The sequence below is a fragment of the Coffea arabica genome, chromosome 2c (genome assembly GCF_036785885.1).
Source record: "Coffea arabica cultivar ET-39 chromosome 2c, Coffea Arabica ET-39 HiFi, whole genome shotgun sequence".
Classification (NCBI taxonomy): Eukaryota; Viridiplantae; Streptophyta; class Magnoliopsida; order Gentianales; family Rubiaceae; genus Coffea; species Coffea arabica.
Genome location: NC_092312.1, coordinates 32,863,722 through 32,888,907, shown reverse-complemented (window position 1 = coordinate 32,888,907; position 25,186 = coordinate 32,863,722). Strand labels below are relative to the sequence as shown.

The 25,186-nt window shown below is 38.7% G+C and overlaps 2 protein-coding genes across 2 annotated transcripts in view; both read left to right on the top strand.

The window, feature by feature from the left end:
• Window positions 1-12,683, top strand: part of LOC140035620 (uncharacterized) — a 32,411-nt gene extending 19,728 nt beyond the window's left edge. The window contains exon 4 of the mRNA XM_072076923.1: window positions 12,136-12,683. Within this exon, the coding sequence (XP_071933024.1) occupies window positions 12,136-12,683 (548 nt within the window). The remainder of the gene's footprint in view (window positions 1-12,135) is intronic.
• A 10,707-nt stretch (window positions 12,684-23,390) lies between these two features.
• LOC140035619 (uncharacterized) lies at window positions 23,391-24,900 on the top strand. Its single transcript, XM_072076922.1, has 2 exons — window positions 23,391-24,334; window positions 24,876-24,900. Exons 1-2 carry the CDS (start codon window positions 23,391-23,393, stop codon window positions 24,898-24,900), a joined length of 969 nt encoding a protein of 322 aa, XP_071933023.1.
• Window positions 24,901-25,186: the final 286 nt, after the last annotated feature.

The following is a 25,186-nucleotide window of genomic DNA, read 5'->3' as shown; positions in this document are numbered from 1 at the left end:
AAAGAGGTCACTCAAAAGGCCCCATGAGATACCTTTTCTCCTTCACAAAAGCATCCCAAAATAAAATCAGTCACGTTGATTGATAAATTGCAAATTGGAGCGAACTTTGCTTAGAAAAATGCCCATTGGTTTAACCAGATTCAATTCACATCTAAGTGAAAGCAAAAATGTGCATTATTCTTGTTTGTTTTGAAAATTTGGAATGATACTTCAAGCGTTCGTTTCTCTATCCATACAGATTTTATCATTTGCTCTCCCATTTGAGTCTTTAAAAGAATAATTTCGTTTCAAATAAGAGCCTTAATGATCACTGCCCTATGTTGGAAAATTCTTAGATATCAAAAAGGGAGTAGATTTTCAATGACCATTTCGATACTTTGGTTGTCATAAGATGTAAGAATGATACTTTGGCCATCGTTTCTACAACCTAAACACTATTTATCCCTTGCATCCTCATTTGAGCCAAAATTGGATGTTCTTTTCAAAGCATCTATGATCGCACCCCACATTGGGGAGGGAGATTGGAAAATTTTTCAAAAATAAAGAAAAAAAAAGCAAAAATGCTAAAAGAAAAGAAAAGAGGGAATCACAAATTGGAGAAATTTGAATCTATCTGGGCTTCAATTTTGGAAAAAGGGAAAAAGGAAGGGTTTTGCCCGAAGAACCACTTATGGGGGGTCTTTCTCAGTAAATTGATTCAGATGCATGCAAAAATTTCACATTAATGAAAATTTTCCTTTCAGAATTATTGTAAGGAACAGAATAAAAGTCAGGCCCTCTTCTTTTCCGATCAATCATTCTATCCCTAGTTATCCCTTTTGAGTTTTCAGAATAAAATACTTCATTTGGCAACCCCTGAGAATCGCAAACCCCTCACTGGAGCAAGTTTGAGTTGAAAAGGAAAATTTCAAGAAGTGAAAAAGTGAAAAGCCACAAAATCAAAAGACAAAAGAAGAAAAGAGAACCTCAGTTCAAAAATAAACTGGAGCAAATTTTGTCAAATTTCAAAAGAATGGCAGAAGACCGAAAAATCAAAGGAAGAAAGGAAATGAAAGAGAAAAAGCCTCAATTGAGCATAAACTGGGGCAAATTCTGATTTAACCCTAAAATAGGGTTGGCACAACAATGCGATCTCAGATTCTTTAAACCACTCTTGAAATTTGCCTTCAAGCCTTAACTTTTCTAAACACCCTACCAGACCCCATTACAAAAGCTGAAAGTCCTGACTTCTGTTCTTTGCAATAGCCCTGTCAAGAAAATTTCTGATGCCGGAAAATTTTAGCTGTATTTCTGAATTGCTTGGGTATGGAGTTGACACTACTCACCATGTGAAAACCCACCAAGTTAAGGGAAAGGAAAAAGAGACAAAAAGCAAAGCAAGAAAATTAAATGCAAGAAAATGCAGAAAAATTCGACGCTGAAGTCCCTGGTGAATGATGAGAAGAATACAAACAAATTCTGAGATCTTTGAGTTCAGAATAGGGGTAATTTTGGAAAAATGTGATCTTCGGTGCAATGACCTTGAAAGACTAATCCTTCAACTATCGTTTCAAGCCACATTACAAGCTAATAAAGTCCATCGTTGACTTATTCCTTCATGACAATTCAAAGTGAGGATTATGCTCATAAGAAATCCATCAATCATTTGTGATTATGGGGGTATAACCAGTTTTCACAGGTTTAGCTATCGCTTATACCCATTTTGTTGCAAGCCAGTAAAGCTTATACGTTGACTAAATTTTCTTAAGAAATAAGGGTGACAAACTCTTTGCTTTCACTAGAATGTGGTATTGAAGAGATTACATACCATTTGGGCACAAGAATAAAACAAATCTTGACCTCCCATTTCCAAATCAGACATAACGCCCATTTGATTGGTCCTGAAAGATGAGCCAACAAGAAGTGGTGACCCATTGCCTCAAGCATCAATGCTAAAGTGAGGAAGGAATCATTTGTAATTTGGTATTATTTTGAGAAATTCATCATGAAATTTTCTGTGAAGAAACATAGTGTTCAAATAAATGGAAAGTCATCCAAACCAATTTTTGCAATTGAATAGGTCCACACTGGGACAAATTTTCATTTAAGAGATTTTACAAAATGGGCCTATACTGGGGCAAAATTTTTTATTTTTTTATTATTTGATTTCGCGAAATAAGCCCACACAGGGGCAAATATTTGTGTAGTCCAATTGAGAATTTCGTCCAAGAATCAAATAATGCATTTTTCAAATCAGTCACGCTGTCCTTTTCATGAAAATTTGAGTGCATGTAAGCCCTGTGCAGGTATTCATAGTTGAAATCGACGAAAGAGCATCTGGTGATGTGGAAGGTCGATGCCGAAGAAAGAGAAGAAAGAAGGGAGAAGGGCCCTACACTGGGGGCAAATTATTTTTGAAAAATATTCTCTCGAAAAATCAGAAAAATTCAAAAGTCAAAAATCAAGTTCAAATTCTTGTTTCTTGGAAAATCAAATTTAATTGCTTGTTTCTAGACAAATCAAATTCAATTTCTTGACCAATTGGATGGCAGGCTCGGGTTTTATCCCACTGACCGCTTTTATTCTCGACAGGCTTGGGTTTTATCCCACTGACCGCTTTTATTTTCGGCAGGCTCGGGTTTTATCCCACTGACCGCTTTTATTTTCGGCAGGCTCGGGTTTTATCCCACTGACCGCTTTTATCTTCGGCAGGCTCGGGTTTTATCCCACTGACCGCGCTTTTATTCTCGGCAGGCTCGGGTTTTATCCCACTGATCGCTTTTATTCTCGGCAGGCTCGGGTTTTATCCCACTGACCGCTTTTATTCTCGGCAGGCTTGGGTTTTATACCCACTGACCGCTTTTATTCTCGACAGGCTTCGGTTTTATCCCACTGACCGCTTTTATCTTCGGCAGGCTCGGGTTTTATCCCACTGACCGCTTTTATTTTCGGCAGGCTCGGGTTTTATCCCACTGACCGCTTTTATTTTCGGCAGGCTCCGATTTTATCCCACTGACCGCTTTTATTTTCGGCAGGCTTGGGTTTTATCCCACTGACCGCTTTTATTCTCGGCAGGCTCGGATTTTATCCCACTGACCGCTTTTATTTTTGGCAGGCTCGGGTTTTATCCCATTGACCACTTTTATTCTCGGCAGGCTTGGATTTTATCCCACTGATCGCTTTTATTTTCGGCAGGCTCGGGTTTTATCCCACTGACCGCTTTTATTCTCATTAGGCTCGGATTTTATTCCACTGACCGCTTTTATTTTCCGCAGGCTCGGGTTTTATCCCGCTGACCGCCTTTATTCTCGGCAGGCTCGGGTTTTATCCCATTGACCGCTTTTATTCTCGGCAGGCTCGGGTTTTATCCCACTGACCGCTTTTATTTTCGGCAGGGTCGGGTTTCATCCCACTGACCAATGTATCAAGGCAGGCTCGGGTTTCATCCCACTGACCAATTCATCACACTGGGGCAAATCTTTGGATAATTTTTCAAGCAAGTCTTATACATTTTTCATACATGCCAGCATTTCATTTTTGCACCGCCACTAGTCGTTGGGTCAGTCCCACTAGCGTGCGTCCCATGATTTTCATTTTTTCAGGCCAGTCCCATGATTTTCATTTCATTTCGGGTCAGTCCCATGATTTTCGTTTTATTCGGGTCAGTCCCATGATTTTCATTTTATTCGGGTCAGTCTCATGATTTTCGTTTCATTCGGGTCAGTCCCATGATTTTCGTTTTATTCGGGTCAGTCCCATGATTTTCGTTTTATTCGGGTCAGTCCCATGATTTTCATTTTATTCGGGTCAATCTCATGATTTTCGTTTCATTCGGGTCAGTCCCATGATTTTCGTTTTATTCGGGTCAGTCTCATGATTTTCATTTCATTCGGGTCAGTCCCATGATTTTCATTTTATTCGGGCCAGTCCCATGATTTTCGTTTTATTCGGGTCAGTCCCATGATTTTCGTTTCATTTGGGCCAGTCCCATGACTTTCATTTTATTCGGGTCAATCCCATGATTTAAATTTCTTTCTCTAGTCAGCCCCATTTTTAATTTTCTGATTGGGTCAGTCCTATTTTGAAATTTTGGTGTCAGTCCCTATTTCTATAGCGTCCATCGTTCGAGGTGTTCGCAGCCGAATAACGAAGGTAGGTATTTGGTGTCTACTTCTTTGTCTCAAGTTTTTCCAAAACTCAGACAAAGAGGGGCAAACTGTAGACACCAAATTTTTTTTTATTTTTAATTTCATTTTTATCATTTATTATTTATTTTTTAATTGGGTTAGATTCATCATTTTTATTTTTGTAAGATGTTAAAAGTGGCTTTAATTCTCTTAAATTTGGTTTGAAAATTGTTAACTTATCTTTAATTGATTTTTGAAGAAAAATGAAAATGGCAAAATAGGTGGAAGTGTGCATGTTGAACAAGTGTACAAAACAATCATTAGACAAGTGTCAAAGGAAGTATGGGACAAGTGTATAGGAGGAGGTTTTTGGAAAAACAGGAAAAATGGGGGGCAGCTTCGGCAAGCAGAAACAAAAAAAAAAGGGGGAAAAGAGTGAAGGCTTCGGACAGGCAAAAAGAGAACTGAGAGGGGGGTAGAATGAAACAAAGCAAGAGAAAAAGAAACAAGAAAAACAGAGGGCGGCGGACGAAAGAATCTGGGGAACAACGGCTAAGAAAACCAAGCAAGAGAGAGAGCTACGGGGGGGCTTGGTCTAAAGAAAAGGAACAAGAAAAACAGAGGAGGAAACACAGCGGACGGGGGATTTCTTGAAAAAAGCTTCGGGAAGGAAGAGAGTAGAGAGGGGGCGGCTAGGATTGGGGCATGAAAGTTTCAGCAAATTGGGAGAGCGACTAGAGGAGAAAAACGCAGGGGAAAGCTGGGGGAAGTTCGGGGGAGATTGAAGAGAGCTTCGGTAAACAAATTGAGAGCTGCCCGACTAGAACAAGGGAAGGGAAAAGGCAAGAAGAAAAATAGAAAAGAGAGTTGATAGCCGAGGGAGATAATGGGGAGAAGAAAAGAAAACAGAGAGGGAGGCTCTCGGTTGAGGGGAAGAGGAGAACAAGAACAAAAGGGGAAAATCTGGAAATTGGAGGGGTTTCCTTCGGAGGATTCGAATGATAGCCAGAGGAAGGAAAGGAAAATCTCGAAAATTGGAAAGGAGCATCGGAGGAGGGGTCTGGCTACACGAGGAAGCTGCCGGAGTTGCCGCTGCCAGGAAAGCGCCACCACCACACCGCCAATCCATCATTGCCGCCTTCGGAACTTCACCGAGAGAAAATATCGTAAGCTGTCCTCTGCCTTTCAATTTCTGTTTCTTTTCAAACACAAACGTTGGAAGCTCTCAAAAGCATGTCTTTTCTGAATTTGCTCATTGCAATGTTTGCCGGTTGTACATGATTGTGAAACATACATGCTATCTGTGATTGTTTGGACTAAATTTCCCTATGTTTTGAACAATTTTGGGGCCAATCATAACTTCAATTGAGCAAAAATCTGATGAAATTCCTGATGCCCCTAATCTGTTCAACGAAATGCCTGAGCTGAAAATTCTTATTGGAAGATGCCTTGTTTACATTTTCGTGTGGAGAAACTGGTTGAATTGGCCGATTCTTTTCTTTACGTTTAAGAAATTTTGATGCATTGCTGTCTTCTACTTCTCTGCTTCCCATGTTTCCGGATTGAATGAACTCAAATTGAAATGGTAGGATAACAAGTTTGTGTGAGTTTCATTTTTTTTTGGGTTAGCCAGAGTTGAATTTTCTGGTGTTCATTTGTCCGCAAAGTAAAAATGAAAACAGCAGCGGATGGCTAATCTGTTTGGAGAAGATGACCATTTGTTAAATTTGTGTTTTCAGTCCCGAAACTTTCCCCTTCTTTGTGATCTAACCCCAAAGTTTTAGAACTTCATAATTTGACTTCAAAGCTTTTATAAATCCTTCAGATGGGTCCTTATATGAATTGTATTTTGAGCCCCAAAAATTGGAAAAGCTGAATTAATTTCACCCATTTGGATTTTTGTCATCTTCTCATTTTCTTAAGTAGTCTTTTGGGGTAGATTAATTCTTGGTTTTAGGTCATAATTGTAGCTTAAATAATTTTAGTTGATTTGTTATCTTGTTGGGCTTAGACTTATGTTTGGCTAATGATATTTGGCTGGGTTTGTGTAAGAGGGTTCAATTTATTTTTGGGCTTTTGGCTGGGGCTAGAGTATCAAGGCCCGTCTGCTTGGTTGGCTTTTTTTTTTTTGGGCCAAAACAATATACTAGCCCACTTGTTTTTCCTTGGACTTCTAAGCGGGCCAACTGGTCTTGGCCCAAGAAGAAGTTAGAAAATGGACCAATGGCCTGATCCATTAAGAAACCAGAAAGCAAATTTGTGAATCAGTCCCTGGATTTCTCCTTAATTGTACTGTGGCCCTGAACATTTTCAACTTCTTTCAATTGGGTCCCTAACTTAATTGCAAATAGGCCCCTAAACTTTATTTTTCTTTAATTTTGACCCCAAAGCTTTGTTAATTTTTGCAATCAAATCCTTTCTTCTTTTGATTTCTTAAATGTGGGTTGTCTACATGATTTAATTGATTCAATTTCAGGTTTACTTTTGTCTTTTTGTGATTATTTCTTGATTAAAGTGATGCCTTGACTCTTTTATTATTTTGAAGGGTAAATAAGTGGTTTCACTCCATTAGGGCTCCATTTCAAGGGAGGTATAACTTCTTTTATCTTTTTTGTCTCTCCTATGTGATCCAACGTGCTAAGTGAGAATTGCATGTCTAATTTGCTCTCCTTGCTTTTCTTTAGTTCCTTTATTTCATTTACTCTTGCTTTTATTAAGTTATTCTTTTAATGGAGTATGTGTACACCTCTTGGCTTGTAATAGATAGGGCGTGGCGAGCATTCTTATCCATTCTTCCCCTTCCCCTTTTGTTTTAGTTAGCAAATGTAATAGGTTCATTAGCTTGATTGCTTGCTTTTGTTGCTATGTGTTAATTGCTTTAATAGGCTATTGCATCTAGTCGAGCATGCTAAGTGTTATGTGCTACGTGTTTATAGGTGATTTGCATGTCTACTTGCTTTCTATAATCATAGATGAATGTGATGGATGAATGTACGTCACCACACTAGTCCAATGCTAGTTGTGGCTCATTATTCCGTTTCCACTAGTCCAACGCTAGTAGAATTCATAGAAAGGGCTAGTCCAACGCTAGACTCAATAGGCCGTCTCCCTTTCGTTAGTGCATACTTGCATGTTCATTACATTTCATGCATTTTTTTAGTTTTTATCATTTGGCATGCTCCTCTAACCCTTTTCCCCTCATTTTAGGCTTTTTTGCATCCTCATGCTAGTTATAGGGTACATTTGCTTGAGAGTCCCCTTTCGATAAGGGAAACGAGCGAGTTTGGCTACAAAATAGCCTTAGCACGCCAGTTCTTCCTTCTAATCCAAGGGAAAATCAAAGTCGTAAAGTTAGGAGTTCTTCCCGTGCCCGACCTGATGCATTCCCTTAGGGTCATACACTTGCATTCTTTTTATATCACCTCCTCACTCTTTTAGCCACATTTTCTCACTACTTAGATTTTTCTCAATCCATTTTCTCGTCACCTTTTTCCTATCCCTCATTTATTTTTCTACCTCACAAATGACACTCAAATTGAACTTATACGTATCTAATATCCTATTTTCATTCATTTGCACACACAAGCACCTTTATTTTCTCACACTTGCACACTTGCACTTGAGTCCTCACTTGCATTAATCATGACTTCCATGAGAGCTATCCTTATTGGCCACCACAATTCATGTGGTTGGGACCTAAAAGCCTCATGAGAAACATTTTAGGTTTAGGATTGCATTTTTTTTCCCTTTTCGCATCCATTAGTCATATCCAACATGCGATACATACCTTGGGTAGAAGAATTAGGAAAAGTGGGGCTAAGTCACGCAACTAGCTCTTGCTAGGGTAAGGGAGTGCCTTAGGCTTTGCCTTTGCCTTCTCCCTTATCAAATGTGACCCCCGATTCCTTTCTTTGGTTACGTAGACCTAAAAGTTCTTAAAAAGGGTTTATTTACTTTTTCGTTCAAAAACAAAAATCATTTTTGGGTGACTTGGTACACCCTAACTCCATACCAAGTGGCGACTCCGTTTTTTCATCCAAAAAACCCTTTTTTGAACTTTATTTGGCCAAACCGTCGCATTTCACAATCCCATGGCCTTTTCTTTTCGCTTTCACACGTTCACATACATATCTCACACACTACTCCCACACTACATTCAAAAAGTGGGGCGCGACAGGGTATTTCGAGCCGGAACGGTTAAATGGAGATTTAAAAAATTTATTCTAGACTACTAAGAGTGAATAATTATAATGTTAAAGAAATTACATTGGAGGTTTAGTGCACAAGAGTAACAAACAAGAGGAAAAAAAACGGTGGTACGATACCGCGCACGACACTATTCCTATTTGACTTTTGTAAGATTTTTGCCCACAAATTCCTTAAGCTTCCAAAGGAAGCTCCACAAAACAAAACTCTCTCTCTCTCCTCACTCCATAGCCAGCTGAACAGCAAGGGAAAGAAAGGAAAGAAAGCTAAGCTCTAATCCATCTTGCTCATTCTTGCTCCAAATCACTTCTAACTTTGCATCCAACCTCAAAATCCCTTGGAGATTAGCTTGAGCTTGGTGAACGGCTTCATCTTGCTGTGATTCTTGGAAGTTTTTGGTGGTGAAATTTCTGGTTTCTTCAAGAGCTAAGGAGGTAACCATCAACTCATCTAATCTCTCCATTTAATACAAGATTTACGATTGGATTTGCAAGTGTTTGAACCCTAAGCATGGATTAGGCAAGTGGACTTGAGGTGTTTAATTTCTTGATTTAAATGTTAGGCTAGCGGTCTTGTGGTGACCTCTAGGTGGCTTCCTTGAGGATTAAATGCTTGTTTAATGTTGTTTATGTGTTGAATGAGAGGAATTACGGTTAGAAATGGAAAGAAAGTTGAGAAATGAGAGGACTAGAACTGGCCGAATCTGTCTAGTGCTTTTCGCACCTGCCTTTCAAATTTTTGTGGGTTGTTTTGCTGTGAAATTGGTTGATATATGTTATATATGATGTGTAGAAAGTTTCTACCAAAAATCATTTGAATTGGTTGAGCAAAACTTGAAATTTCGAAATTTGATGAAAACTGGAAAATGTGTTCAGGCAGTCTGAACAGTGCCCCTTTGATTGAACACAACTCTTTGTACAAAAGTCAAAATCGAGTGCCGTTTGCAGCATTTGAAACTAGACATTTGTAGCTTTCCAACGGTATAAAATTCACTTTCTAGTTCGAACTGAATGAGCCGTAGTGATTCGGCAAAGTTGCTGTCCTATTCTGATGGTCTATCCAAGAGTAAGGTAGAAGCTGCATCTTGTGGCTCTATTTTCTCTCAATTGTGAATGGATTTTGAAATTGAATCATTCTGATGATGTAGCCTTTTTATTCTAGTTTCCAACGCCACCAACCATTCTCAATTTCAAGTTGTATTGAGTGACATATGGTTCAATTTCCAAACTATGACAAAGTTGGAAATCTGGAAATCTTTTTCTTCTTGCTAGCCGACTGGTTAGGTTTGATTTGGGACGTTTTGTTTCAAAAATCTTGACGTCCATTGCTTGTCAAATGCTTATTAAGTGTTCCTAGAACCTTGGTTTCAAAAATGGATAGAATTGGAGTTGATTTCATTGGGCAAAATGTTTGAAAAAGGAAAAGAAAGCATAGATTTGCTTTAAGAATTCCCTAAACTTTGGTAGTTTTGTTAACTACCTTCCTGTACGATTTTTTATGTGAACTTTGATAGAGGAGTAGTTCTCATATGGAAGTTGAATTGTACCAGATTTGGTGTTATTCTAAGACCATTTTGATACCCAAATGATGTCCCAAAATTTACTTTTAAAATCGGGTTAATTCCACTTTGTCCCCCCAAACTTTGGACGATTACCCACTTCAATCCGTAAACTTCAAAATGGGAAACTTAAGTCCCTAACCTTTAAAATACTTCCCACTTAAGTTCCTAAACTTATAAAATGGGACACTTAAATCTCTAAACCCTTATAAAATGGGACACTTTGACCACCGACGACATTCAGGATTTGTTAACAATTTTCCTTAAGTGGGAGGTATTATAAGTTTAGGGACTTAAGTGTCCCATTTTGAAGTTTAGGGACTGAAGTGGGTAATCGTCCAAAGTTTGGGGGGACAAAGTGGAATTAACCCTTTAAAATCTGAAAATTCACTGTTTAGTAGTGAAAATTTACCGGTTTTGAACTATGATATCTTGATACTATTGACTCCAAATTTAGTTCCGTTTGTTGTGTTTGAAACTTTGTATGGAACTCTTATTGTGTTACGAATTTTAGATGCTAGTTCACTTTCTGTGAATTTTGTCAAATTTCCAAAATTTGTCAAAAAACAAGACTGAAACTGTCTTGTATGCTCAAATCAGCCACTTTGACTTGAAATTTGAATGTCTTCAGTTTAGAATCTTGGAAAAGTATCTTCCAAGAATTTTTAGAACTTTGAACCTAGTTTCCAACGGTACAAAGTTTTCCAATTTTGGACCTACTGAGTGAAAGATCTGAAATTTCAAAGATTGTCACTTAAAACTGAATTTTATCGACTTGTTGGGAAATGCGTTTTTGGAAACTCTTCCCTTTCCTTTGATATTGATTGACCATTTTAAACTTGATTTCATGGAGGAAATAAGTTTTTCTTGTGTTATTAAACCCCAATTTTGAGCTCGATTTTCGAGTAATTAAGGCTCTCTTTAATGACATTTTCTTAGTATTGTACAAGTGTACAATCTTCCTTGTTAGCAAGGGGTTTGTAAGTAATAGTGTGTGATAATCAATTATTATTTGTTCAGGCGCTCAAGGGGACCTTCAAGAGAATCTCGAAGTGGACGCCTAAAAGCTTGTTTGAGCACTTGCTCCCTTATTTTGATTGGTGAGTGTCAAGTGCATGATTTGTTGCAATTATGTGAATTGCTTCTTATGGACTGAATGGTTTACAACTGTTGAGTCAAGTGTGTACGTTATCGCACTCGTTCTCTTTTAACTGATTGCACAACTGAACTCCTCATAACTAAACTGTATTTGGTTGACTGAATGTCATTGGAGTGAATCTCCTCGACTTATAACTGAACTGTCTGCATGTCATTGGAGTGAATCTCCTCGACTTATAATTGATTGGGAGATGCCCAAATCTCAATTGGCCAACCTTGCGACTCGAGCCAGTAAGGGCTTGGTCGAAAAGGTTGGTGAACCATGAGATAACTGTAAACTTGATCTATTGAGAGATCTCGCTTGGTTTACTCGAGTAGTAGTGCCTTTTATAGAAGTTCGGGTCTGGTGCGGTGTAATGGTGGACAGAACTGTGAAGTAAGTAGAGTTCTATGGACTTAATGCCAACCCGATTGACGGAGTGTCATCGCGGGGAGGTAATCGATCGAGCCTTGGTGAAGCAAGTGGAACCTACCTCCTGAGAGCTCTTGTATCCTCATTGAATGTGTTTAATTGAAAATTGTGAATTGCTTGAATGTTACAGCTTTAATTCTCGCTTGAATGCTATCACTACATGAATTATGTGTTTTGCATGTTTTCTTGGCCTCACTGAGCGCTAGTTCATCCCATTAGATTTGTTTTCCTTAGTAGGGACCGAGATGGAAAGAGTTATGGAGAAATCGACTTGAGGCACTTTTGATTAGGGTTTTAAATGTATTTGACTTGAAATCTTTTGAAAGTTGTATATTCTAGGAAAGTGGTTGTATTTTGAAACTTGTGATGTAAGATTGAATATTCATGTATGGAAAAGACTTCTTGTCTTTATTTCGACTTTGCTTATTAGTCGTTATCCTTTAAATTTGAACTGGAATTGTATTGAGTCCTAGCGAGAGTTGGGCAGGCGTCCCGCTAATAACTTTTGGTTCGCCTTAGGGAGAAGTGGGATCGTCATAGTAGGTATCAGGGCACTAGATTAGAGATCTATTTGGGAGATATTAGAGACTTTACTCTGGAGATTAGGAATGACATAACTTAGTTATACCTTAAATAATGTTTGAGCAAGTTAGTGACTTTAAATTTCTAACATGGAAATTGTAGTTGTTTTGCAGGGATGGAGAATGGAAATGGAGGACATGTTGTTAATGGTAATGGTCATGCTAATGGCCACGTGGAGCCCCTTAGGCCTATTTACTATCGAGCCCTTGGTGGAGGAACTCATGTGCGTTATTCGCCTTCTATTAGGTTTTCTCGATGTCTTTGTAGGGTGACGTATGCGTACCCTAACGATCTAGTACTTTCCCTTGATAACGAGTATCGTCAGTTGGTGAATACCAACCGATCTTTACTTCAGGAGGTTGAGGAGTTGAGCATTATGGTGAATGCTCGGAGTGCTAGGATTGTTGAGTTAGAAGGGATAGTGGTGGACGAGATGGCTAGGGCTAAATCCGCTCGTGATGAGGTTCGGAGGGTTAGAGCTCGTCTGACTAGGATAGGCGAGGAAATCCGAGATCGGGCTTCTGGGATCTTGGCCGACGCTACTATGCTGATTGATGAGGTGATGGAGGTTGTGCAGAGGGCAGTGAGGAGGAGCCTTTCAAGGAGGATCGTGAGGAGGAGGTTCCGCCTAATAGTCCTACGGTGGATTAGACTTGAGTGATGACTCTCTTTTGACTTTTGTAGTTAGAAATAGTTGGGGTGATGCTAGTGCAAAGGCTATTGTATTTTGCTTGACTGTGTGACCTACTTTTAAGGCACTTGGATCTACTTTGGTCGCACATGACTAAAAGTACTTTTGTGGTACCTGTGTGCCGTATTTTTGTAAATGTCCCATGACTGCTAATTGTATGAGTTTTGAAGTGTAAATACATGTGAATTATTGTTATTTCTAATATTTTCGAGTTGGCTTGTATATCAAGTATTTTCTCGCGTAATTATTTTATTTCTTGCACTAGACATAACTAGGATTATGGACGGACGAAGGAGTGGTTGAGGTGATGGGTGTGGGACTAGGTAAAACCAACCTCAAGGAGATGATCAGGGATCGGCAATTGGGTCGACCCAGGGACAAAGAAATGTAGAGGGTAACCAAGTGGCTACTGCCATTAATAGAATAACTGATATCCTTAAACGATTAGCTAAGAGACAGGGTCCAGAACCACTTAACCAACTCGGGGGCCAGGATAGAGGGGAAGATAGAGCCTTGGAGAGGTTTCTGAAATTTAACCCGCTTAGATTTACTGGGGAACCTGATCCCGAGATAGCGGAGAACTGATTGGAGAGGATGAACAACATATTCGCTGCCTTAGACTATACCGAAGATAGGCGAGTGAACTTTGCTGCTTTCCAATTTGAGGGAGTAGCACGTGGGAGAGAGTCCAAACCCCTTGGACTTGAGAAAACTTCACGAGGGAATTTAATGAGAAGTTTCTTCTGTCTCTAATCCAAGAGAAGCGGGAGGACGAATTTCTAAAGTTAAGACAAGGAACTCTTAGTGTAGCCGAGTATGAAGGGAAGTTCACTAAACTTTCTAAGTACGCTCTAGAATTGGTGACTAATAAGCTGAAAAGGATAAGGCGCTTCGTGCAAGGACTCAATGTGGAGATCCAGGAAGGGTTGGCAGCAGCCTAAATCTCTACGTTTACTGAAGCACTGGAGAAAGCGCAGAGAGTTGAGAGCGCAAGGCTGCAAGTTAGGGTTTTCCACACTAAGAAAAGAAACATTTCTAGTTATACTTTTGGACAGACAAGTAAGAGTGCCCCACCTTCCAAGATGGGAAGAGGAATGGAAGGAGTAAGGGCCGCAGGAGCTTCTAGAGGAATTTTATTCAGAGGAGGTCGTAGTGGGCAAGGTCAATCAAGAGGAATACCTTCGAGAAAGTGTTTGTACTGTGGCAGTGCTGAACACCAACTCGCGAATTATCCAAGTAAACTGAAGGTAGAAGGTAGCACCCAAAGGGCAGAAAAGTCAACCTCTAAGCAGACTAGTGCTGGAGGGAGTCGACCAAAGGTACCTGCTAGGGTTTGCGCATTGGACTATCAACAAATCCCTGATGCTACTGAGGTGGTCGAAGGTACGATCCCTATTTTTCGCCATCTAGTTAAGGTTTTAATTGATTCGGGTGCAACACACTCTTTTGTGAACCCTAAGTTTATGAGTGGAGTAGATCTGAAACCAATTAAGTTACCTTATGATTTGGAGGTTAGAACGCCTACTGGGGATCAAAGTTTAATCGCTAACTTGGTATTTAAGGATTGTGAGATCTAGGTTGGGGAACGGAAATTCCTGGTCAATTTGATGTGTTTAGCGATTAAGGGGTATGATGTGATTCTAGGAATGGACTGGTTAGCTCATTACAATGCGTAGTTGAACTGTAAGACGAAAACAATAGAGTTGTGCATTCTAGGAGAGGCAACCTTAAAATTGGATGTAAGGGGTAGATTAGTCTCATCTGCACTTATTTCAAGAATTCGAGTTGGAAAAATATTGAGTAAGGGAGTTCAGGGATATTTGACTTTTCTTATAAATACTTCTAGCGATAAAGTGAGATTGGAAGATATGCCTGTAGTGAAGGAGTATCCGGATGTCTTCCCTAAAGAGTTAGAGTCTTTACCTCCGGAAAAGGAAACAGTTTTTAAGATTGATGTGAATCCAGGAGTAGCACCTATCTCTAAAATGCCGTATAGGATGGCTCAACTAAATTGAGAGAGTTGAAATTGTAATTATAGGATTTGTTAGAGAAAGACTTTATAAAGGAGAGCGATTCACCGTGGGGAGCCCCAGTCTTGTTTGTTAAGAAGAAGGATGGAAGTTTAACGCTGTGTATAGATTACCGAGGTTTGAACGATATCACCATTAAGAATAGTACCATTTGCCCCATATTGATGAATTGTTTGACCAATTGCAAGGGGCGGTAGTATTCTCGAAATTGGATCTCAGACAGGGTTACTACCAGTTGAGGATTTTGGAAAAGGATATACCCAAAACTGCCTTCAACTCGAGGTATGGACACTTTGAGTTTGCCGTAATGCCGTTCAGGTTAACGAATGCACCTGCGGCTTTTATGGATTTAATGCATCGAGTTTTTAAGCCTTATCTAGACCAGCTTGTAGTAGTGTTCATCAATGACATACTGGTATACTCTAAGATCTTGGAGGATCACGAGAAACATTTGAGAACTGTTTTACAAATTTTGAGGGAACATCAGCTGTATGTTAAGTTTAGCAAGTGTGAGTTTTGGTTGAAAGAAGTGACATTCTTAGGTTATATAATTTCCAAGGACGGGATTAAAGTGAATCCAGCCAAAGTTAAAACAGTCTCAAAATAGAAACAACCGAAAAACTCTACTGAAGTTTGAAATTTTTTAGGGTTAGCAGGGTATTACCGGAGATTTATCAAGAATTTTTCTAAGATTGCTGGACCCATGACTGAACTGACCAAGAAAAGTGAGAAATTTATATAGAGTCCTAAGTGTGAAGAAAGTTTTCAAAAGTAAAGAGACGTTTGACGAGAGCACCAGTATTAGCTCTACCGAATGGGAAGGATAGTTTTGTGGTCTACACAGATGCTTTAAAGGAAGGTTTGGGATGTGTATTAATGCAAAATGATAAGGTGATAGCGTATGCCTCTAGAAAATTAAAGTCACACGAGAGAAATTACCCAACTCATAACTTGGAATTAGCGGCTGCAGTGTTTGCATTAAAGAAGTGGAGACATTACCTCTATGGGGTAACATTTGAGGTTTTTACGGACCACAAGAACCTTAAGTATTTGTTTTCCTAAAAGGCTGAACTTGAGACAACGTAGGTGGATGGAATTCTTGGAGGATTATGATTGCACAATAAAGTACCATTCAAGGAAAGCCAATGTAGTGGCCGATGCTTTAAGTTGTCAAGTGCAAGTGGCAAGATTGATGATTAAAGAGTTGCAATTGTTGGAGAAGATTAGTATATGGAACCCTCGACTTGAATCGAGAAAAGGGATCCTTGAAAATATTGTCGTGAAATCCACTTTGTTGGAACATATTAAGGAGACTCAGGGAAAGGACCCTGAAGTGAAAAGGTGGTTCGAGAAAGTCAAAAAGGGAGAGAGGTTGATTTTAACTTGGGAGTAAATGGTGTATTGAAGTTTCGGAATCGGATAGTAGTGCCAAATGACGAAGGGTTTAAGAAGGAAATTTTGAAAGAAACACACCGATCTAAGTACACAGTACATTTTGGAGGGAATAAAATGTACCAGAACTCGAAGAGTTTGTACTGGTGGGAGAACATAAAGAAGATACTCAATTTGTCCAGACCTGTTTGATTTGTCAACAGGTTAAAGCCAAATATCAAAAATCATCAGGTCTTTTGCAACTTTTAGAGATACTCGAGTGGAAATGAAAAAATATCACCATGAATTTTGTATCTAGATTACTTAGAACACAAAGGGGTCATGATGCCATTTGGGTAATAGTGGATAGATTGACCAAATCGGCTCATTTTCTGCCGATTAGTAGTGGAGAAATTAGCGAAGCTGTATTTGGATGAAATTATAAGGTTACACGAGATACCTGTAAGTATTGTGTTTGATCGACACCCTAGAGGACGATTTGTCTAGTGGTTCTGGCAAAAGATGTAAGAAGTGTTTGGGACTAAATTGAATTTTAGTACTATTTACCATCCCCAGACAGATGGACAGTCGAAGAGGACGATTCAAACTCTTGAGGACATGTTGAGAACTTGTATTTTGGATTTTGAGGAGAGTTGGAGTAAGTATTTGGCTTTGGTAGAATTTGCTTATAATAATAGTTTTCATTCTTCCATTCAAATGGCTCCATATGAAGCACTATATGGTCGGAAGCGTAGGTCTCTGATTTGTTGGGACGAAATAGGTGAAAAGAAAGTTTTGGACCCAACTACAGTACCTTGGATTGAGGAGGCGAACGAAAAAGTGAAGTTGATACGCCAGAGGATTCAAACCGTAAAAAGTCGTCAAAGAGTTATGCAGATAACCGAAGGAAGGACTTGGAATTGGTGGTTGGAGATCAAATTTTTCTTTAGATTACTCCTCTGAAAGCGAGTTTGATGGCAAGAAGAAGAAAGAAGTTGCAACCGAGATTTGTAGGACCGTATAAGATTATCCAACACGTGGGAAACGTGGCGTATAAGTTGGAATTGCCACCAAGTCTGTCTCGAATTCACAATGTTTTTCACGTGTCCATGTTCAAGAGATATCATCCAGATCCGTCTCATATCCTGCAACCGGAGAATATTGAAATTGATGAAGTGCTGACCTATGAGGAGAAACCGATAAAACTTCTAGATCGTAAGGTGAAAGAATTCAGAACTAAGCGGATTCCATTGGTGAAAGTCTTATGGAGGAACCACGGACTAGAGGAAGCAACTTGGGAAATTGAAGAAGAGATTCGAGAAAAGTATCCAGACCTGTTCTGAGATCAAGGTATAATTTCGAGGACGAAATTTTCTTAAGGGGGAGAGGATGTGAGGACTCATGTTTTATTTCTAAAATAGTTATTTTTATGATTATTTACCCTAGTATTAGTTAATTATATTATCGTTATAAGAATTTCTTTTAAGTTTCGCTTTATCGCGCGTAAATCGGAAGTTCACGTATTTTGAGCCGGAACGGTTAAATGGAGATTTAAGAAATTTATTCTAAACTATTAAGAGTGAATAATTATAATGTTAAAGGAATTACATCGGACGTTTAGTGCACAAGTGTAACAAATAAGAGAAAAAAAAATGATGGCACGATACCGCGCGCGACACTATTCCTAGTTGACTTTTGTAAGATTTTTTACCACAAATTCCTTAGGCTTCTTTTGGAAGCTTCACAAAACAAACTCTCTCTCTCTCCTCACTCCATAGCCGGCCAAACAGCAAGGGAAAGAAAGTTCCAATCCATCTTGCTTATTCTTGCTCCAAATCACTTCTAACTTTGCATCCAACCTCAAAATCCCTTGGAGATTAGCTTGAGCTCGTTGAAAGGCTTCATCTTGCAGTGAGTCTTGGACGTTTTTGGTGGTGAAATTTCTGGTTTCTTCAAGAGTTAAGGAGGTAACCATCAACTCATCTAATCTCTCCATTTAATACAAGATTTACGATTGGATTTGCAAGGGTTTGAACCCTAAGCATGGATTAGGCTAGCGGACTTGAGGTGTTTAATTTCTTGCTTTAAATGTTAGGCTAGCGGTCTTGTGGTGACCTCTAGGTAGCTGCCTGGAGGATTAAATGCTTGTTATGTTGTTTATGTGTTGAATGAGAGGAATTACGGTTAGAAATGGAGAGAAAGTTGAGAAATAAGAGGAACTAGAACTGGCCGAATCTGTCCAGTGCTTTTCGTACCTGCCTTTCAAATTTTTGTGGGTTTTTTTGCTGTGAAATTGGTTGATATATGTTGTATATGGTGTATAGAAAATTTATACCAAAAATTATTTGAATTGGTTGATAAAACTTGAAATTTCGAAATTTGAAGAAAACTAGAAAATGTGTTCAAGCAGTCTGAACAGTGCCCCTTTGATTGAACATAACTCTTTGTGCAAAAGTCAAAATCAAGTGTTGTTTGTGGCATTTGAACCTAGACATTTATAACTTTCCAACGGTATAAAATTCATTTTCTAGTTCGAATTGAGTGAGCCGTAGTGATTCGGCAAAGTTGTTGTCCTGTTCTGATGGTCTATCCAAGAGTAAGGTAGAAGCTGCATCTTTTGGCTCTATTTTCTCTCACTTGTGAATGGATTTTGAAAATGACTCGTTCTGATGAAATGTAGCCTTTTGATTCTAGTTTTCAACGCGACAACCATTCTTAATTTCAAGTTGTATTGAGTGAGATATGGTTCAATTTTCAAACTGTGACAAAGCTGAAAATCTGGAAATCTTTTTCTTCTCGCTAGCCGACTAGTTAGGTTTGATTTGGGACGTTTTGTTTCGAAAATCTTGATGTCCATTGCTTTTCAAATGCTTATTAAGTGTTCCTAGAACCTTGGTTTCAAAAATGGATAGAATTGGAGTTGATTTCATTGGGCAAAATGTTTGAAAAAGGAAAAGAAAACAAGAAGACAGATTTGCTTTAAGAATTCTCTAAATTTTGGTAGTTTTTTTAACTACCTTCTCGTACTATTTTTTACGTGAAATTTGATAGAGGAGTAGTCATCATATGGAAGTTGAATTGTACTAAATTTGGTGTTACTCTAAGACCAATTCAATACCCAAATGATGTCCCAAAATTTACTTTTAAAATCTGAAAATTCACTATTTAGTAATGAAAATTTACCGACTTTGAACTATGATATCTTGATACTCATGACTCCGAATTTAGTTCTACTTGTTGTGTTTGAAGCTTTGTATGGAACTCTTATTATGTTAGGAATTTTAGAGGCTAGTTCACTTTCTGTGAATTTTGCCAAATTTCCAAAATTTGCCGAAAAACAAGACTGAAACTATCTTGCATGCTCAAATCAGCCACTTTGAACTGAAATTTGAATATCTTTCATTTAGAATCTTGAAAAAGTATGAAGAACTTTTAGAACTTTGAACCTAGTTTCCAACAGTATAAAGTTTTCCAATTTTAGACCTATTGAGTGAAAGATCTGAAATTTCAAAGATTGTCACTTAAAACTGAATTTTACCGACTTGTTGGGAAATGAGTTTTTGGAAACTCTTCCCTATCCTTTGATTGACCGTTTTAAACTTGATTTCATGGAGGAAATCAGTTTTTCTTGTGTTATTAAACCCCACTGTTGAGCTCAATTTTTGAGTAATTAAGGCTCTCTTTAATGACATTTTCTTAGTATTGTACAAGTGTACAATCTTCCTTGTTAGCAAAGGGTTTGTAAGTAATAGTGTGTGATAATCAATTATTATTTGTTCAGGCGCTCAAGGGGACCTTCAAGAGGATCTCGAAGTGAACGCCTAAAAGTTTGTTTGAGCACTTATTCCCTTATTTTGATTGGTGAGTGTCAAGTGCATGATTTGTTGCAATTATGTGAATTGCTTCTTATGTACTGAATGGTTGACAACTATTGAGTCGAGTGTGTACATTATTACACTCGTTCTCTTTTAACTGATTGCACAACTGAACTGCTCATAACTGAACTGTATTTGGTTGACTGGATGTCGTTGGAGTGAATCTTCTCGACTTATTACTGAACTATCTGCATGTTGTTGGAGTGAATCTCCTCGACTTATAACTGAATTGGGGGACGCCCAAATCTCAATTGGCCGACCTTACGACTTGAGCCAACAAGAGCTTGGTCGAGAAATTTGGTGAACCATGAGATAACTGTAAGCTTGATTTATTGAGAGATCTCGCTTGGCCTACTCGAGTAGTAGTGCCTTTTATAGAAGTTCGGGCCCGGTGCGGTGTAATGGTGGACGGAACTGTGAAGTAAGTGGAGTTCTACGGATTTAATGCCGACCCGGTTGACGGAGTGTCATCGCGGGGAGGTAATCGATCGAGCCTTGGTGAAGTAAGTTGAACCTAACTCCTGAGAGCTCATGTATCCTCATTGAATGTGTTTTATTGAAAATTGTGAATTGCTTAAATGTTACAGCTTTAATTCTCGCTTAAATGCTATCACTGCCTGAACTATGTGTTTTGCATGTTTTCTTGGCCTCACTAAGCGTTAGCTCATCCCATTAGATTTGTTTTCCTTAGCAGGGACTGAGATGGAAATAGTTATGGAGAAGCCGACTTGAGGCACTTTTGATTAGGGTTTTGAATGTATTTGACTAGACATCTTTTGGAAGTTGTATATTCTGAGAAAATGGTTGTATTTTGAAACTTGTGATGTAAGATTGAATATTCATGTATGGAAATGACTTCTTGTCTTTATTTCGACTTTGGTTATTAGTCGTTATCCTTTAAATTTGAACTGAAATTATACTAAGACCTGGCGAGAGTTGGGCAGGCATCCCCCCGATAACCTTTGGTTCGTCTTAGAGAGAAGTGAGGGCGTCACATAGCTCAAGGGGTGGAAGAGTAAAAGAAGTTAGTCGAAGTTGAGGTGAATACTTCACACTATCCTTGTAGTTGTAACAACAAACATTTTATGAATTGGGGCATTACTTTACTATATAAAAATACGGATCATATATGCTATTTTGAATGGAATTTTTATCATGATATGCTTGTTATTGAATATGTTTACGAAATAAAATGTACTAATGTAATGGACCCACTTAATTATGATCATGATTACACTTAGCAGGACCAGGCCCAACTACTATAATTATGAATTCGAATTTGAACCATGACCTTTCCCTAGTGGGGGTTAAACACTAGGCAGTGTACACAGAGACCAATGAAGGTATGATCCTCTAATTAAGTTAAAGCTTTTATTTGGTGATTTTTACAAATTCGAATTTGATGCATAATTGTGTTGGCAAATTTGTATACAACTCTATGGCCCTTTTGTAACAGTTGGAGCTTTGAATATGAAGTATGAATTGTGCTATGTGAGTGCTAAATTATATGTATATGTAACATGTATGATCCGACAGAGATAGTAGGTAGTACTTGCTGAGCTTGCAAAAACTCACCCCCTTTTCTCACCCCATTTTGCAGACAACGATGGAGAATATGAGTTAGTGTTCGTGGAAGAAGAGGAAAAATAGATGGTCAATGGTTGAAGGTTGATATAGTGGTCAAGCTCATAAGTTTAGCAGCGGGGATTTATCATTATGGTTTATTTTTATTTTCTAGTCATGTCTGAGGGATTCTAGTGTGTGGCACTTGTCCATAAGTGGACAAGTTTGACTTTTATTTTGATGATATGTTTACTCCTTATGCTAGTTGATGTTGAGCATGGTTCTATTGGATCTTTTCCTTTTTTTGTAAAAGCATCTATCCCAGGTATTGTTTGCAAGGTTGAGTAGTAAAGTAAGATGCCTTGTGAGACTTCAAGGGGGTATACTCCTTGAGTTTCATGGCATGTTGCATTCCAAATCAGGTGGTCGATTTGGGGCTTGACATTTAGTGGTATTAGAGCCTGGTTTAAGATCTTCAATGTTATTGTGTTAGTTACTACTATGAATTAAGCCAATAAGTATAAGCCATTAATGAGCAATTTTGTGGTGTAAGGAGATAAGAATATGTCAATTCCTGTGGAGTTTCTCAGCGTAGTGGTGGAACAAAGGGTTCGTGAAAGGGAGGAGATTCAAAGGCTAGCAAATGAATGCAATAGGCAAGTGGAGATTAAACGCCAGCTTCAAGATGAAAATAAGGATTTGAAATGTAAGTTGGTGGAAGGAATTTGTGAAAAAAGGGCTGCCTAGAGGTTACGAAGGTTGAGCAAATAGTAAGAAAGGAGATGAGAGGATTTCAAGATGAGATTGACCAAAATGTGGCAGCTCAAGAAAGGCGATTGATTCATGTGGAAGGAATGTTAGGGATGCTTTTGGAGCGCATTCCACCCCATCCAGTCAATGTAGCTCAGGGTCATGAGAATGAAAGTGATGAGGAAGTGGAAGAAGATCCTGAGGAAGAGCTGGTGGTGCAAGATAAAGAGGAATAAATACTAGTAGTGATTTTTTTTTTCTAGTTGAGCTAACATTCCTGCTAGTTTATATGTTTAGTGGTGAATCTTAGCCCCAAATAGAAGAGTATTAGTTCGACTCTTGCTTAGTAGTGAATAAGGCTTATTGCCACCCATTCTCTTGGTTAAATTACGATAAATTACATTTGATTAATTTAACCTGTAACTTGGATTTCTTTCTTGCTCAAAGGTTGGAATGCTATATTTCTTTTCCATTCCTTTTCTCATCTTGATTAAGCTTCACAAGAAATATGTATCTGATAATAATAGTAATGATAATAATAAAACAAATTTCTTTTACTATAAAAATTTAAGAGTATATAACAAAAGCATGTGTGTAGGAATATGCTGCCTAGAAGAAGAGTGTGAAATCAGAACAGCAATAATCAACAAACACCCCCTCAGGGTCAAGGCTCTAATACAGCGGGTAATGCCACAACAAATATGCAAGTGAACATGCCCCCGGAGCTCATGCAAGTTATAACTAACCTAGCTACCATAGTCCAAAGAAAAGCAAATTTGAATGCCAACTTGCAAGGGAATGGTAACTAACAAAGAAACTTTAATGCTCAGGGACCTATGGGGACCCATGTCTATTATGAGCACATGAAAAAGGTTCATGTGCCTACCTTTGATAGAGCACTCGACCCAGATAAGGCTGAGAAATGGATAGAGGAAGTTGAAAGCAATTTTACACTGCTTAATGTGCCTGAAGGAATGAAACATTTGATTATTAAGCCTTTCCTAGTAGGAGACGCGAGCAAGTGGTAGACCGCAGTGGAACCAACTATTACCTCACCCATCACTTGGGCTCACTTTAGGGACCAGTTTATGGCTTATTTCTTTCCACCGGAGATTAGGTTGCAGAGGATGCAGCAATTTGAAAATTTAAGACAAACACCTGGAATGTCAGTAGTGGAGTATGCCCATAAATTTACGACTCTAGGTAGATTCTCCCCTACCATTTTAGCTGACGAATCGTTGAAGATGTTGAGGTACAAAAATGGCTTACTGAGTGAAATTCAAGCGGGGATGGTGAATGCAACTACTCCAACTTATAGTGCTATGTATGAGGCTAGTTTGAGAGCTGAAGCTGAGATAGTAAGGATTAAGGAGGTGGAGAAGGCTAAACGCCCAAGGCCTATTGATTTCGTGGGAAACCCAAATAATCCAAGACAAAAAGGGTTGTTCAAACTTGTCAAGAGAGTTAAAGTGAATACCAAAGACACTTCTGGATCGGGCAAGGCAGTAGGCAAGGTTGCTAGAAATAACACTCCTATAGCTCCGGAATGTGCCTACTATCACAGACGCCACCCAGGAGAGTGTCATTGGAAGACAGGAGCTTGCTTCAATTGCGGACAAGTGGGCCATCGTGCTAAGGATTGTTCAAAACCACCAAGGGATGTGACAAAAGGACCTAAATCCATTGATGCCAGGCCAAAAGCTAATGCGAGAATCCATGCGATGACTGACATGGATATCGAGGGGTTTGATGATGTGGTCACAGGTGTGCTTTCTATAAACTCTGTACCTGCTTATGTACTGTTTGATTGTGGTGCATCTCATTCATTTGTTTCAAAAAGATTCGTGATATTGCTTAATATGGTATCAGAATGGTTGGACGACCCCTATCGTGTCTCTATACCTGGGAATAAAATTTTAGTTTCTCACATAAGATATAAGGGGTGTCAGATTGATGTGGGAGGTAAAGAGTTTGACGCTGACCTAGTACAAATTGGCGTGAATGACTTTGATGTAATTCTTGGTATGGATTGGTTAGCAAAGAATTTCGCACAAATAGATTGTAGACATAAGGGGGTGAAATTCGCACTACCAGAATAAGTGGGGGCGTCACATAGCTCAAGGGGTGGAAGAGTAAAAGAAATTAGTCAAAGTTGAGGTGAGTACTACACACTATCCTTGTAGTTGTAACAACAAACATTTTATGAATTGGGACATTACTTTACTATATAAAAATTCGGATCATATATGCTATTTTGAATGGAATTTTTATCATGATATGCTTGTTATTGAATATGTTTACGAAATAAAATGTACTAATGTAATGGACCCACTTAATTATGATCATGACTACACTCGACAAGACCAAGCCCAACTACTATAATTATGAATTCGAAATCGAACCATGACCTTTCCCTAGTGGGGATTAAACACTAGGCTGTGTACACAGAGACCGATGAAGGCATGTTCCTCTAATTAAGTTAAAGCTTTTATTTGGTGATTGTTATGAATTCGAATTTGATGCATAATTGTGTTGGCAAATTTGCATACGACTTTATGGTCCTTTTGTAACAGTTGGAGCTATGAATATGAAGTATGAATTGTGTTGTGTAAGTGCTAAATTATATGTATATGTAACGTGTATGATCCGACAGGTATAGTAGGTAGTACTTGCTAAGCTTGCAAAAGCTCACCCCCCTTTCTCACCCCATTTTGCAGACAACGATGGAGAATATGAGTTAGTGTTCATGGAAGAAGAGGAAGAATAGATGGTCAATGGTTGGAGGTTGATATAGTGGTCAAGCTCATAAGTTTAGCAGCGGGGATTTATCATTATGGCTTATTTTTATTTTCTAGTCATGGCTGAGGGATTCTAGTGTGTGGCA

What these genes read in the sequence shown, in the direction of transcription:
- LOC140035619 (XM_072076922.1), top strand. Translation starts at nt 23,391, where the DNA reads ATGGCTTATTTCTTTCCACCGGAGATTAGGTTGCAGAGGATGCAGCAA. An exon ending in GTAATTCTTGGTATGGATTG is followed by an intron (nt 24,335 to 24,875) that starts GTTAGCAAAGAA and finishes CTTTTGTAACAG; the next exon opens with TTGGAGCTATGAATATGAAG.